At 46.1% G+C, this 16,820-nt stretch overlaps 1 protein-coding gene across 1 annotated transcript in view; it reads left to right on the forward strand.

The window, feature by feature from the left end:
- The first annotated feature begins 1,933 nt into the window (after window positions 1-1,933).
- Window positions 1,934-16,820, forward strand: part of LOC117367669 (zinc finger protein 493-like) — a 156,069-nt gene continuing 141,182 nt past the window's right edge. The window contains exons 1-4 of the mRNA XM_033960451.1: window positions 1,934-2,309; window positions 9,604-9,730; window positions 10,502-10,615; window positions 10,720-10,833. Coding sequence (XP_033816342.1) covers window positions 2,250-2,309; window positions 9,604-9,730; window positions 10,502-10,615; window positions 10,720-10,833 — 415 coding nt within the window. The 5' untranslated portion in view covers window positions 1,934-2,249. The remainder of the gene's footprint in view (window positions 2,310-9,603; window positions 9,731-10,501; window positions 10,616-10,719; window positions 10,834-16,820) is intronic.

Below are 16,820 nucleotides of genomic sequence, written 5' to 3' on the forward strand. Positions count from 1 at the left end.
ATCGCCACCCCTGCCCGCTTATGAGTTGAAGATGCTGCATGCACTGTGGCTACCCAGGACCTCCTCAATTTCTGATGTTCCAAGTCTGTAAGTCGGGTTTCTTGCAGATAGGCTATGTCGACCTTATGTCATTTGAGCTGTGTTAAAATTTTTGTTCGTTTTATGGGAGAGGTAATGCCCGAAACATTCCAGGATACTATTCTCAAAGTGTTAGCCAGAAGATATAAAAGGGGCTAGTACAAACATATAAAATGCTAAGTGCGGAAAAAATCCACCCCGGGTTCCCAGCCATACCCAGGGCAGCCACATGACGCTCAGGACCTGCCCGAGCAGCACCAGTACCATGGTAAATGTCAGGTGCAGGAGTCTCGCAGCAGGGTCTAATCCCACCCTTCCCAATAATCGAAAGAATACCAGCAACCACGTAGGCCAAGGACTCCCCCCCCTGGAACCCCAACCCCCCTCCCTTCCCAACCTTCTCCCCAATTGCATGGCTGTGATCACAGCCTCAGGTTCGCCCTAGGCGGTCCCAAAGGTGTGAAAGATCACAAAACAATGCCACTCCGGGCCCCGAGTTCCCATACAGTAAATACAATAGTCATAAGAGCAGTCTGCAGAGCAAATGAACGTTAGGATGAGCTCAAATATACAGTTTATCAATTTCTGAACTAGAACAGGAAAAAACACAAAATTGTAAACAAACTTAAACCAGAATAGCAAGTAACAGCCATATTATCTGAGATCCAGGCTTCCCCCAAACCAGGAGATCCCGGTGCATCTACAATGCCACAGGCACACAGGAGCATGTGACAAACAAGGAAGCACACCATGTGCTCTTTCATGTGGGGCAACACCTGAGTGTTCACATAAAGGGCCGCCTCAGCCACGGCCTCAAATACCTGCCAGCGTCCCTGATGGTAAATTTTTAAAGTGGCTGGATATAAAAAGAGAAAGCGTATTTTTTTTTCAGCCAAAGAAGAGCAAAGTGGGTAGAATTGCTTCCTGCGCTCCGTTAGGGCCACAGAGTAGTCCTGGAAAATGCGCACCTCAGACTCCTCAAATGCTAAAGTCTCCCGAAGTTGTTTATATTTGCGCAAGATTTCCACTTTATGGTTATAGTTTAAAAGTTTGGCTATTACCATGCGAGGCCTCGCCTCTCTTGCTTGTTCTCGGCCTAGCCGGTGTGCTCTCTTCAATCGAATAGGCCCCAGGCCCTCCTTCAAGGGAAGGAACTGGTCAGCCAGGCCTCCAGCACCTGCAGGAGCTTAGGACCGGGTACTGTTTCCGGAATCCCCAAAAAAACGTAAGTTAGATCTTCTGGATCTATTTTCAAGATCATCCAGTCTTTCTGCTTGTTTTTGAGTCAGAGCCTGCACTTCCTGTAACATGGTGTCATGTGCCTGCTGTGTATCCTCGACGCTGGAAACCCGAGTCTCCAGCGCTGTGGTGCGGCTAGTAGTCTCCATAAGTAGATTTTCAAGCTTTTGGAGCTGTTCAGAAAGTTTTTCTATGCTGGGCTGCATTGCCACGGTTACTGCTTGAGTAAGGGCCGTCAGCGCTTCCGGCGCTATTTGCTGACTCGCAGCTGTGGAGGTGACCGGCGCCATTTTGTCAGCGCCGTGCTGCGGGCGGTCCCGATCCTTTTTTTGAGTGCGGGTGGACATTGGCGACGCAGGAGAGGACAGAAATCTGTCCATATATTGTGCACAGCAAGCGCTGCAAAGCACTGTCTCCCGGCTCACCTCCAAAGGCTAGTAACAGGGCGCTTCAGGACTCGGGGCCCGGGAGCTCAGGCAGCCTGCTTCTGCCTTGGCTCAGTGCATCACGTGATCTCCACATGAACAAAGTTAAACTTAGGACAAAGAAAGGAACTGAGCATGCTCAAAGCTCTTCAACTACTCCTGGGCCCTTGCACAGATCATCCTGGAATGTCCCACCTCCGTAAGGTAGAACTGTACAAATAGCAGATAACAGGCAGCAGATGTGCTGTGTTTTCTCTACACAACCACCTTAAGGAGGGATATTCCAGGATGACCTCGGCAGGAGGGGTGGGGTGAAGAGCTCTGCACATGCTCTGTGGCTGCTTCTTCCTCTAGTGTCTGCAGAGCTACAAAGAACAGAAAAGATTCCGAAGACAAAGCAGAGAAATTTGTGTCTTGCAACTGGAAATCCCTGGGAGACTCAGACGAGAAGATTCAAGAATTGGCTCAGCCTCTTCCTGTTTTACTCGTCATTCCAGGAACAGGGAAATGAATCCATCCCAGCAGCTGCAAAATTCAGAGGAAATGGCTGCCCTGGTTTCTGATCAGGTAAGAAATTCTTGTTTCTCCTCTTGTGCAGCTCTTCCAGCCTTTCCTTCTCTTTCCTTTTTGGTCCCTTTTGGTTATTGGTATTAGACTTTAACCTATTGGAGGCAGATTGATGATTTGTATTGTATGACTATGCTTGATTGCTGTGGACCACCTAGAACTTCCAGGTTTACTTCATTTAAGGAGAATTTATCAAGGGACGCTAACTGCATTGGCACACGCTAATGACTAGAGAATGACACAGGGAAAAATTTTGTCCCTGTCTCCGTCAGCTCAGTCCCCGTCTCTGCCCCGTTCCCGCAAACCATCTGATCCTATCCGCACAAGCCTCAAATAGTTTTATACTGAACTTGTTTTATTAAAGTAGAAAATCCCCCAATATTATCCCAGGACAAGCAGGAAGCATATTCTCACATGTGGGTGACGTTATCCACGGAGCCCCGATGTGGACAGCCTTGCAAGCATACTTGCTTGTAAAACTTAAAAAAGTTCATAACTGCCGCACCGCGCATGCACAAGTGCCTTCATGCCCAACGTAGGTCGTGCCTCCTCAGCGTCTCCTCAGTTCTGTTTTCCACGGAGCCGAGAAGTCCTCTTTCGACACTCTGCGCTAGACTTAGTTCTACTTCATGCCTTCTCTCACTGCGGCTTCTGTATTTTTTTCTTCCAGGGTCGCTGTGTTATTTGCACATTTTCTTTTTTTTCTTTTTTTTAAATTCTTTATTCATTTTTCATCTTACAACAAATACATATATATTAAACATTTGCCAATAAATACATCATTTAAGAACATAAGAAGCGCCATCTCCGGAACAGACCCTAGGTCCATCAAGTCCAGTGATCTGCATACGCGGAGGCCCCGCCAGGTGTACCCTGGCATAGTTTTGGTCCCCATATCGCTCCAAGCTTCTCGTAAAAAGAAGTGCATCTAGCCTACCCCTATCTATGTCACTTCATGCCACTCATAAGGAGATGTACATCTAACTTACCCTTAAATCCTAGAATGGTGGATTCCACAATTACCTCTTCTGGGAGGGCATTCCAGGTGTCCACCACTCGTTGCGTGAAGCAGAACTTCCTGATATTTGTCTTGAACTTGTCCCCCCTTACCTTCAGCCCATGTTCTCTTGTCCTTGCCACATTGGACTTTGTAAATAACGTTTTTTCCTGCTCTATTTTGTCGATTCCTTTCAGTATTTTGAATGTCTCGATCATATCCCCTCGTAGTTTCGTTTTCTCAAGGGAGAACAACCCCAGTCTCTTAAGTCCTTCTTCGTAATCCAGGTTCTCCATACCTTTCACTAGCTTTGTTGTTCTTCTCTGCACCCTCTCTAGCAGTATGATATCCTTCTTTAGGTATGGAGACCAATGCTGGACGCAGTATTCCAAGTGTGGTCTGACCATCGCTCTATAAAGCGGCATTATGACTTTCTCCGATCTACTCGTGATTCCCTTCTTTATCATGCCTAGCATTCTATTTGCGTTCTTTGCTGCTGCCGCACATTGCACCGACGGCTTCAGTGTCCTATCGATTAATACTCCCAGGTCCTTTTCCTGTTCATATTTTCCCAGAGTTGCACCTGACATACTATACTTGTGTTCCTTATTTTTTCTGCCTAAGTGCATCACTTTGCATTTTTCCACATTAAACTTCATTTGCCATTTATCTGCCCAATTCTCCAATCGGCTCAAGTCACTCTGGAGTTCTTCACTGTCCTTCTGCGATTTGATGGCCCGGCATAGCTTTGTGTCATCTGCAAACTTGATGATCTCACTGGATGTTCCATCCTCTAGGTCATTGATGAAGATATTAAATAAGATTTGAAATTTTATCATTTATGATACTAATAGATAAAAATTTTATCCCATCCCTCCCTCCTTCAGTCTTACATTCAATCAAATATATCACACCAATAATCTTTCCTAGTGATCTAATCATTTCATAAATTCAAATTCCCCCCTCCCATCCCTTCTACCTTAAATTGTATTTATAATGTAAAATGGTATCTACTCATTGCAATATTTTGTTAATGGCCCCCATATCTCTTTAAATTTATTAGAATTCCATTTTTTGTACAGCTATTGTTCTCTCCATTTTGTAAATATGACATATCAAATTCCACCAGAAGTTATAATTTTAAAATTTTGTCTCTTTTTTATTTCGTGTCACAGCGGGGCCTACCCCTACACAGAAGGAAGGGAGGGGGCATGAACATGGGACACAAGGGAGGTAGGAAGGGGGCACTAACATGGGACATAGGAGGGAGGGAATAGAAAGGGAGAACTATTGAGCATGAGTATGTGAGAGGGAAAGATGGTGGCACATGGGGAAAGGAAGAAAGAGGAAAATCGGGCACACAGAAAGGAGTGAGGTAGAAATGCATGGGGAATAGAAGGATGAGAGGGAGAAATGTTGGATTTGGTGGTGGAGACGGAACGGACAGATTGAAAGAGATGCAAGGGGGAGGAATATTGGACATAGTGATGGAGGGAGAGATGTAGCATTGTGCTGAAGAGGGGTGATAGAAGGAGAAATGGGCATGGGGCTGGTGGGCAGTGGTGAGAAATGCTGCGCATGATCCAGGGGATAAGAGAGAGAGAAATGTTGGATATGGCAGTAGAGGGTGGGAGAGATGCCTGGATCTCTCAAGACAGATGGACAGTGAGAGAGAGGGAGACATGTTGCCAATAGGGGTGGAGGAGAGAGGAAGAAAAGTTGGACTCGTGGAGGGACAGAGAAAGATGTTGGTTGGGGAATGGAATGAGGTCCGGAGGAGAGGAAGCATGCAGGAGACAGAAAGAAATATTGGCAACACTAAACTAAACCTTAAGTTTGTATACCGCACCATCTCTATAAAGATAGAGCTTGGCACGGTTTACAGATAATTCAATAAATGAGGGAAGGACATAATAAGAAATTAGAGGTTATGAAGAGGATAGCTAGCTTTACATTTTAAATAGATAGCTTTACATTTTGGAGAAAAGCCAGGTTTCCATTGCTTTCGGAATAATTGGAATGAGCCTAGGTTCCGCAGCGGGTCAGGGAAGTTATTCCAAAGCTCAGTGAATATGAAGAAAAGGGATTTCCCTAATTTACCTGCATACATGACGCCTTTTAACGAGGGGAAAGATAGGCAGTGCAATCAAAGACTCATGAAATCACCAGACAACAAAGGCAGGAAAAATGATTTTATTTTCAATTTAGTGATCAAAACGTGTCAGTTTTGAGAATTTATATCTGCTGTCTATATGTTGCATTATATTTGTCTAGTTTTCTATAGTAGTTACTGAAGTGGCATTGCATATTTTAAAGTCATCTGCCTTGACCTCTTTGAAAAAACCCCGAAAGGGACTAGGTACTGCAGAAAGGGACTTGGGAGTACTCATCCAGGAAGACATGAAAGCTGCAAATTAGGTGGAAAAAGCTTTGGCAAAGACTAGACAAATGCTGGGTTGCATCAGAAGGAGCTTTATCAGCCGAAAGCCTGAAGTCATACTGCCATTGTACAGGTCCATGGTGAGACCGCACCTGGAGTACTGTGTCCAGTTCTGGAGGCCGCATTATCAAAAGGATGTGAAGAGAATGGAATCGATCCAGAGAATGGCTACTAGGATGGTCTCAGGAGTTAAAGATCTCCCATATAAAGAACGTCTGAATAGACTGCGCTTATATTCTCTCAAGAGCGCAGAAAAAGGGGGGACATGATAGAAACATTCAAATACATCACGGACCGCATTGAAGTGGAGGAAGAAATCTTTTCTCTTACAGGTCCCACAGTGACCGCTAAAACTTAAAGGGTGAAGATTTAAGGGAGACACCAGGAAATACTTCTTCACAGAAAGGGTGATTGATTAATGGAATGGTCTACCACGCCAGGTGGTCGAGGCCAGTAGCGTGCTTGAATTCAAGAGACGATGGGACAGACAAGTGGGGTCGCTACAGAGCTATGCTTATAAGATGGATTCTCATGGGAGGGAGGACTCTTGAGTGGGCAGATTTGTTGAGGGAGGTCAGACTTACTGAGGGAGGGTTCTTGAGTGGGCAGACTTGTTGGGCCGCCTGCCCTTTTCTGCCATCATACTCTATGTTTCTATGTATTTTTTGCTCCATAAGACGCACCTAACCATAAGACGCACCCTAGATTTAGAGGAGGAAAACAAGAAAAAAACATTCTGAACCAAATTGTGCACCCAGCCTCCCTCACTCCCTGCCAGGCTCTTCACCCAACCCCACACTCAGGCACTGCACCATGTCCCCCCTTCCCTGCTAGGCTCTGCATCCTGTCTCCCCTTCCCTGCCAGGCTCTGTACCCCGTCCTAATGCCTGAAATGTAACCTGCCACCCCCCTCACCTCTGGTGGTCTAGTGGTAAGCTAGGACAGGAGGGATCTGTCCCAGCCGACTAACAATTATTTCCTCCTCCCCCCGGTACCGTTTTAAAATACCCTTTTTTTTAAAACACATACATACACCGCATCCGCCCGCCCTTCCTTTTAAAACACCCCTGCCCTGCAGTACCTTTAAAAAAAAAAAAAAAATGCAAGATAGCAGAGATATTTATTTCCAAAAGCTAACATTTAAATTAATAAATGCAAAATAAAATACTTTTTTTCTACCTTTGTTGTTTGAACTTTTTTTTGGTAATTTACTTTCTCCATGTGTCTCTCTTCTGTTTTTATCTGTTTCTTCTGTTTGTGCAGGGTCTCCTGTCCCTCTGACATTTCTTCTATTCCAAGGTCCATCATCCTTGCTCCTTCTGCACCCCTATTTGCCCTACCCAGCATCTTCCTTCTCTGTCCCTGTCCCTATCCTACCTCCATGTCCCCATCTGCCCCTTTTCCAGCATTGTCCCTCGGTGTCCTAATCTCCATTTTCTAGCATTGCCTCTATGTTCCACTGTTCCTACCCTCTCCCTGTCTACCACTGACAGTCTGCATCCCTGACCCTGTGATCTTTCCTCGCCCAGCATCTCTCTTTTATGTTTTTATCTCTCCCCATGTTCAGCTTCTCCCCTGTCTCTTCCCTTCTTCTAAAGATTCCCTCCCCCACCCCATTTCACCTCACCTCAAGGCCACATATCTTCCTGGCCTGCCCCCACCCCCTCGATGCTGGCATCTTTTCCCCTCTTTCCCTCCTCCAATGCAGTCCCTTTCTTTCCTCTCCACCTGCTTTTCCCAATCCCCATGTTCCGCCTTACTACTCTGGCAGCAGCGATTGCATGCAATCTTCCCCGCAGTACCTTTTTAAACACCCCTTAAACCTGGTGGTCCAGTGGTGTATGAGATGGTAGGAGCGTGCTTTCTGGGGCATACCGCTAGTCACATTCTCCCAGTCTGAGAACTTCCCATTTATGCCCAGCCCACTCTCTGCCTTCTGTTCTCCAGTCATTTGCCTAACCATCTTAGTATATCTCCTTCTATTCCATGGTCTTGCAGTTTCCTGAGAAGTCTTACACGTGGAACCTTGTCGAACGCTTTCTGAAAATCCAAGTATATAATATCCACTGGTTCTCCATTATCAATTTGTCTGTTCACTGTCTCAAAAATTGAAGTAGGTTCATCAAACATGACTTCCCTTTCCTGAATCCATGTTGGCTGGCTCTCATCAGGTCGTGTGCGTCTAAGTGCCGGATTATGCTATCCTTAATCAGCACCTCAACCATCTTCCCAGGGACTGACGTTGAGACTCACAGGTCTATAGTTGCCTGGCACTCCTCTCAATCCATTTTTAAATATCGGCGTGACGTTCACTATCTTCCAGTCGTCCAGTATCTGTCCTGTTTTGATTGACAGGTTGGCAAGTTTTTGCAATAGTTCTCCGATTTCCACTTTTACATCTTTCAAGACTCTTGGATGAATTCCGTCTGGTCCAGGAGATTTGTCACTTTTGACTTTGTCAATCTGGCGGTAAATCTGGTCCAAGTCCACTTCTACTGTGGTAAGGCTGTCCTCTGTTACTCCTTTGAACACTTTCACTGCTTCTGGAATTGTTGCAGTGTCCTCCTTCGTAAAGACAGACGCAAAGAAGGAATTTAGTCTGTCTGCAATTAGTTTGTCTTCCTCGATGTACCCTTTCCTTCCCTGGTCGTCCAGTGGTCCCACCGCCTCTTTTGCGGGTTTTCTCCCTTTCACGTACCTAAAGAAGGGCTTGAAGTTTTTGGCCTCCTGCGCTATTTTCTCCTCATAGTCCTTTTTGGCATCCCTCACCGCCCTGTGACATTTCTTCTGATCATCTTTGTATTTGTTCCAAGTTTTGGATGTTTTCGTGCGTTTCCATGTTTTAAAGGAGTCCTTCTTTTCTTTTATGTCTTCCTTCACCTCTTTAGTAAGCCACGCTGGTTCTCTTTTGCCTTTGGTTTTCTTTGCTTTGGACAACCGCGGAATGTAGAGGCTTTGTTCTTCCATGATAGTATTTTTCAGAAGGGACCATGCCTGTTCTACTGTTTTGACTTTGCCCATCTTTTTCTTGATCTGTTGTTTCACCATGGCACTCACGCTATACGCGAAAAATGTGTGTGTGGGGGGGGGGGGGATGAGCAATATAGACTTTCTGCTTTGTTGATGTGCAGATGGCAACAATTTCTAGATATTTGAGGTAGGTATTTAGAGGTGGGGGGTAGGTAGATAATAGAAATGAGGAGGGTACTGTTAGGGTAGGTTAAGGCAGTGTTTGTATGGATATGATGTTGGCCTAGCCTCTTTTGTTGTGGGGGGACAGGAATTGACTAGTGTTGACACTTGTTTTGCTTTGGGGGGGTGGGAGTTGGATGTGGGGGAAGGGAGGAGGGGGAAGTGTACGGTGGGACCTAGGGGATGTTTGTGTTGTGGGATATTTTGATAGCAACCTGGGAAGGTGGTGGGCATTTTACTGCAAAGGGTATGTTGATCTATGTTATGTGGACTTCTGGTCTGATTGTACTCTCTTGACTCTACTTTCTGGGTTTGTAATTGCGATTGATATAGAGTTATATTAAAAAAATTCTTTCAATAAACTAATTTGATTATTTAAGTTTATTTGTGGTTTCTGTTGTTATTTTGGGTACATTTTGCTTGATAAAGGAAATTTCTTGGGTATTGGGACTAGTTTCCCTGACAATAGTTTTATATGAACACAGACCTATGGGTGAAAGCAGAGCAAAAGAGAAGAAGTTCACACATTTGGGTATAAATTACAAAAGGCTGTGTTTCCATCATCCCCGCCGTTCAGTGCGATCTGATCTCACTGACAGAACTCACATAACAGTCTAATAAACCCAGTGAAACTGTGGCTGAGGGTGTCCTATTTCCTTTTCTAGAAATTGGTCACATTCAAAGATGTCGCTGCTTATTTCTGGGAAGTGGAGTGGAACATTCTGGGAGAATGGCAGAAGGAGCTTTACAAGAAAGTCATCAAGGAGGTTCATGGGATCCTCTTGTCACGAGGTAAATATCTCTTCTCTATCATCTACCACACAGGCTCATTAGGAAATCAGTGAGATAGAAATCACAAGTACCTGGTTCCATGGGCATCTGACATTTAGAACTTAGCTTCTGATGCCATCCAATGTCTAACAGGAGCCAGTGAAAGACCTTAAAATAGAGGCTTCATCCATGACCAGCTCGGGTCACCCCCAAGCCAGTCAGGTTTTCAGGATACCCACAATGAATATACATGAGATAAATTTGCATGCTCTGCCTACATCTTTCTTATGCATATCCATTGTGGATACTTTGAAAACCAGAGTGGTTGGTATGTCCCCATGACTGGAATGAGAACCCCTGCTATAGAACAAAAGTTTGGTACAGAAGACCAGGAGGAGGATTTACCATTCAGAGTTCTTCCTGTGAACTCAAATTCTGTGTGAGGACATCACATGTCATCTGCACACTAGTCAACCGTACTGTCCAATGTGTAACCCTTTTTGAATGGTAGTAGATATCAACGAGAAGACTAACATCTGCAATGCCTCCATCTAGGAGGACTATGAAGAGAAATGTCTGCATCACATCTCCAAGGTTTATGCATAATCAAGTGTCGGGTTGTAGCTGCCTCTTCTCTCGAAGTTTTATCAGACAAATACTCACATCTTCCTCCACCCACACACTCCTCCGTGCACACTTTCATGCAGTACTTCTTCAGAACAGGAAACAGATGATACTTCCATAGGGTTTCTATATACAATTAAATGTCATTTTCCTCCTCCTTATTAACAGGTTACTCAATTGTTAATCCTGATGTTATATTTAAGATTAAAAAGGAAGATGAGAAATATTTCACTCAAGACTTTGAGTGGGAAGGAAAAGAAAACCAACATGACTCCATGAAGGGTAAGTAAATGTTTAGGATTTAAAGGCCTCTGTATTTTCATATCATTTGGAGACTTAAATGTATATCCTTGGTGAATCCTTGTAAATGTATTTCCTCATTACAGGCCTTCCTGTTGTAACGTCTGTGTTCTCACTGAGTGTTAAGCAAGAGGAAGATCTCCCCTTCATGGATCCTCCTGAATCGGAAACATCTGAACAAATTCACCTTCCTGTAACAAGTAAGTATAAAATTCCTCCAGCCTGGACCATTCAGTAATTTAATGCTGGAGGGATAAAAGGTCATTATCCTCTCTTCTTCTCATTGGTTTTTTCCCTACTTTCAATGGTGTAGGCTGCCCTGGAGATGGAGGAGGCAACTGACAGGCAAAATCCTTCATCTTAATGTCATGGGACTGAGAAATCTGTATTGTTAAAAGAAATGGTGGTGATGAGGAGACTGCTCTGTTATGGAGGGAACAGGATGCAGGTTGAAGGAGTTTTTGTATTGGTGGTGGATTAGTGTAAATCACAGTGCATAATGCAGTTTACACTAATGCATTTTAATATTAATAGATTGATTTGTACAAGTTTGCATGCAATGCAGTTCATTAACTTTTTAGTTAATTTACTGTAAGTCTGCATTAAAGTTAATGAGAACTGAGACAAACTTTTATTATGAACCAAAAAATATGAAAAGATCAAAATACCATAAGAACATAAGAATTGCTGCTGCTGAGTCAGACCAGTGGTCCTTCGTGCCCAGCAGTCCACTCACGTGGCGGCCCTTAGGTCAAAGACCAGTGCCTTATATGAATCTAGCCTTACCTGCGTACGTTTTGGTTCAGCAGGAACTTATCTAACCTTTTCTTGAATCCCTGGAGGGTGCTTTCGACTATAACAGCTTCTGGAAGAGTGTTCCAGATTTCTACCACTCTCTTGATGAAGAACTTCCTTTCGTTTGTACGGAATCTATCCCCTTTTAACTTTAGAGAGTGCCCTCTCTTTCTCTCCATCTCGGAGAGCGTGAACAATCGCTCTTTCTGTATTGCTTGGTAGACTGGTATAGTCCTTACGAATGGGTTATATGCCTCACTGCTACCAGCAGGTGGAGACTGAGCATAAACTTGTATATCAGGCTAGAATCTGCCCAGCAACTCATTCTTCCTCAGTCTCTGTTAAAACAGGCAGATAGACAAGGGCGATCCAGTCGACATTGTTTATTTGGATTTTCAGAAGGCGTTCGACAAGGTTCCATATGAACGACTACTTCGGAAGATTGCAAGTAATGGAATCGAGGGTGAAATACTCACGTGGATCAAAAACTGGCTGGAGCATAGGAAACAGAGAGTGGGGATAAATGTACAATACTCGGACTGGAAGAGCATCACCCGTGGGGTGCCACAGGGCTTGGATCCGTGCTCTTCAACATCTTTATAAACGATCTGGAAATTGGTACGACGAGCGAGGTGGTTAAATTTGCGGACGATACTAAGCTATTCAGAGTAGTGAAGATGCAGGAGGATTGCGAAGATCTGCAACGTGACATAAACATACTTGAGAAATGGGCTGCAACATGGCAAATGAGGTTCAACGTGGATAAGTGTAAGGTGATGCATGTCTATGCAATGTGTGGCGGCAGCAAAAAGGACGAACAGAATGCTAGGAATTATTAAAAAGGGGATCACGAACAGATTGGAGAGGGTTATCATGCCACTGTACCAGGCCATGGGTGTGCACTCACCTGGAATACTGCGTCCAGCACTGGTCGCCGTACATGAAGAAGGACACGGTACTACTTGAAAGGGTCCAGAGAAGAGCAACTAAAATGGTTAAGGGGCTGGAGGAGTTGCCGTACAGTAAGAGATTGAAGAAACCTGGCCTCTTCTCCCTTGAAAAGAGGAGACTGAGAGGGGACTTGATTGAAATGTTCAAAATACTGAAGGGAATATACTTAGTACCCTTTCCAAGGTAGGGAGAACGATAGGGCACTCTCTAAAAGTTGAAATGGAATAGATTCCGTACAAACATAAGGAAATTCTTCTTCACCCAGAGAGTGGTGGAAAACTGGAACGTTCTTCCGGAATCTGTTATAGGGGAAAACACAATTCAGGGTTTCAAAACAAAGTTGGACAAGTTCCTGCTAAACTGGAATATACGCAGGTGAGGCTGGACTTATTTAGAGCACTGGTCTTTGACCTGAGGGCCACCGTGTGAGTGGACTACTGGGCAGGATGGACCACTGGTCTGACCCAGCAGCGGCAATTCTTATGTTCTTATGGTAAGACTAATTCAGCTCCCCTCTTAGTACTGTTAGAATTTTGTTTTGGACTCCTGGGTTCCCCTTTTGTGCCAGATAGAGCTTTGAAGGGTCCTGTTTGGGGATCCATCCGACCTCGGGAGTGTTAAACTTGGCGGGTCTCGTGCTGGATCCCTCCCCCCAACTTCCTCCACCTCCCATTTTTGTAGAGGTGCCTCAGCTGGAGGCCTAGCCCCCTGGTTGGTTAGCCCTCCAGCTTTGAGAGCCCTGGAGTCTGTTCTGAGTAAGTGGAAAAAAAAAATCCTGAGTTGTTCCAGTCTAAAGGGCTCAAATCCCTTTAAAACTGCCATTTGTATTGGTTTTTCTTATCTAACTGGCACTTTTATTACAGCTAGGGCGTTTTTCAGCACAATGAGCACTTTTAAGGGAAAAATAAAAGAAATGCTCATTGTGCTCCAGACGCAAGGTACTCGCGGCCGGTCTGTGCAAGCGTTGTGCAGGCCGGGGCAGTGGGGGAGTCTCATTGGCAGTGGTTGCCGGCAGCCATAGCACCCCACCGCATGTACCTTGCGAAGGATTCCCTTACTGCCGGAGTGGCTGAGGATTCTCTTTTCGTGTCGGTCGGTTTCTCGGCATCAGCATTAGAAAAGTCCCAAGCTTTTCAGACACAACAGGCCTTAGGAGCTCAGATTTTGGTGGTTTCAGGTCCAATTTCGGCGGGAACCTCATCCTTCATTTCTGTTACCTCAGGTGACTTTCCCCCTGTTCTGGACATACAGGGGCAAGGTATGGCAGGGTCCCCTGCTGGGGCAGGGAGTCCCTTGGGGCCGCCGGGGGTTTTCCCCCCTGAATTTATGTTAGCATTTTGTAAAGCTTATGTGCTGGCAGCTGGAGGTACCTTGTCCACTCTGGGGTGGGTGGCCCTCTGTCTTCCCTGGTGCGGCTCCATACAGCGGTGGTTTTGCCCCCCCCACACACACACACTCTACTCCTCTCTCATCCAAGCGCCCGAAGATCTGTTGGGATGAGGATTTTTGCCCAGAGGAGCAAGATGTAATTGATGAGGACATGGATCCTTGGGAAGATTTCCAGGATCCTCATGGGGGTCAGATTCTGCTAGCGAGGGGTTCGAGCACCCTCCTGCTGGCGAAGATGTTTCTGTGGTGCACATTTTTCAGCAGGAAGAGCTTCATGAGTTAATTCTTCAGCCTTCCTCGGTTTTGCACTTTGCGGACACCGTGTCGGAGCTCCCGCGTACGGTGGACCCCTTGCTTAAGGGGATCCGCTCTGCTTCCCGCTCTTTTCCTATGCATCAGGATATTTGGGACATTATGCTCACACAATAGCAGGTGCCGGAAGCTCCCTTTCGTTTTGGAATAAACAACAAATACTTATAAACTACTGTTGGAACATGTGTAGAACTTAATCCTGGAATAGAAAACATCCCCACAGCTCACCAGCTAAGCCATAGCTGCTGCTCTTACTTCTCCTCGGCCCTAGAAAAATTCTAGAACCCACAGAAAAAACAAAACCTGCACGTGAGCAAAACAAAAACCCAGACAGGGTGGGGGACTATACCAGTCTACAAGCTAACAGAAAGAAAATTAGCAGGTAAGAACCTAATTTCTCCTTCTGTATTGCTTGGTTGACTGGTATAGTCCTTACTAATGGGACGTACCAAAGCAGTACCCATTAAGGGTGGGACTCCCAAAAGGCCGACACTAGAACACGTTCACCGAATACCACGTCCTGACGCGCTTGAACATCCACATGGTAGTATCTTACAAAGGAATGCAGAGAAGACCAAACTGTAATCTTGCAAATATCCACTGGAGGCACCAGAGAAGATTCAGCCCAAGAAGCTGCCTGACCCCTAGTGAAATGAGCCTTAAGAAATTCTGGAACAGGCGTCTTCAGAAGATAAGCGGAAGCAATAGTCTCCTTGATCCAGCGCGCAATAGTAGCCTTAGAAGCGCTATCTCCCTTAAGAGGACTTGCTAGAAGGACAAAGAGATGACCTGATTTCCTGATATCCTGGGTCCTCTGCACATCAGAGCGAAGAATCCAAGTGACATCCAACTTGCGCAGCTGTCTCTGCTCGGAAGAGCCCTCCCGGCTATCCAACACCGGGAGGACCTTCTTGATTGACATGAAAAGAAGAAATTACCTTTGGTAGAAAGGAAGAAACAGGCCTCAAGATAACCCGCTCCCTAGAAAACTCCAAAAAAGGAGCCCTACAAGAGAAAACCTGCAGCTCAGAAACACGTCTATCTGAAGTATTAGCCATCAAGAAGACCACTTTAAGAGTAAGGTCAAAGAGCAGTCGCCCAACGGTTCAAAAGGAGGGCACACTAGAACTGACAGAACCAGATTCAGATCCCAAGATGGAACAGAGGGTCATAAGGGAGGCTTGAGCAACATGGCCACCCGTAAGAAGCAAATGGCAGTCAAACGCTGACCTTTCAATAACCCCCAAAAGGTGACAAGGCCGCAAGCTGAACCCAGAGAGAAGACCAAGCTAGTAGCCATCCTGCCAATCCAGGCCATCCTGCAAGAACTCTAAGGGAAGCGCGAAAAGAGACCACACCACGTGCATCACAGAACTCCTCAAATAGACCCCAAACCCTTACAGAAGCCCAAGAGGTGGAAAGCCTCCGGGACCCCAAGAGAATTGATATCACTTTATCTGCCTTCTTACCTAGGCGACCCCTTTCAAGAGCCAAGACATAAGACAAAAGGGACCCGGATCGAACATTGGAAAGGGACCTTGAGTTCAGTGGCGTACCTAGGGTATGTGGCACCCGGGGCCCATCATTTTTTGACCCCCCCCCCCCATCTATAAGAAAAATATGATTTTTAGTAACAATCCACATATCGCACAATAAGAGTGTACCTAGGAAAAGGCTGCATCTTAAACACTGCAGTGAGCACTAGAACACCAACACATACATTGTAAAACTAAACAAGCCAGATCCCGCACAGTCAATTGATCCTGTAGTCAATGCCAACTGAAAACTATGTTCTTTTCATACACACAGAACAGAGATACACCCTCGCCCAATATGGAATAATCACAAACTAAAAATAGAAATATGTAGACAAAAGTTAAACTGAACCGCCAAGAAACCAGACCCTGCTGTTGCCCGCTTGAGGCCTTCTCTGTCGGGTCCTGTCTTCATGAAAACAGGAAGTAGGCAGGACCCGGCAGAGAGGAAGGCCTGAAGCCGGCAACAGCAGCGAATTGTAAAAGCTGCTGCTGCCCAAAGAAGGTAATGGAGCACCGAGGCAGACCGCTTCTCACCCCTCCCAGCCGAACCCCCGCTGACCCTCCTATCTCCCCCCCAGTGAACCTTTCCGACCCTCCCAGCCAGAGCAGCAAACCTCCTTCCAGTAGCGTCGGCTGCTTCGCAGCTTTCCCTCCCTCTGCCGCGTCACTGATGACATCATCAGTGATGCGGCAGAGGGAGGAGAAAGCCGCGAAGCAGCCGACACTACTGGAGGGAGGTTTGCTGCTCTGGCTGGGAGGGTCGGAAAGGTTCACTTGGGGGGGGAGAGATAGGAGGGTCAACGGGGGTTCGGCTGGGAGGGGGGAGAAGCGGTCTGCCTCGGTGCTCCAAGGCCTGGCGCCATTACCTTTTTCGGTAATGGCGCCGATGCTGCTTTCGCTGGGTGGGTGGGAGCGCGATAGGGACCGGGCCAGCTGTGCACCCCCTCTAAGGCTGCACCCGGGGCGGACCTCCCCCCCCTTGGTACACTACTGCTTGAGTTAGGTTGTCCAAGAGAGCAGACGAAGAGGATCCGCCACCAGATGCCTTACCAGATCCCCGTACCATGGTCGTTGAGGCCAATTTGGAGCCACCAGAACCATGAGGTCCAGATGGCAAATTATGTGGAGAAGAACTCTGCCCACTAATGGCCATGGAGGGAACACATACAAGAGCCCCTCCATTGGCCATGGTTGAACCAGAG

This window comes from Geotrypetes seraphini, chromosome 10 (genome assembly GCF_902459505.1).
Source record: "Geotrypetes seraphini chromosome 10, aGeoSer1.1, whole genome shotgun sequence".
In the NCBI taxonomy this organism is placed as follows: domain Eukaryota; kingdom Metazoa; phylum Chordata; class Amphibia; order Gymnophiona; family Dermophiidae; genus Geotrypetes; species Geotrypetes seraphini.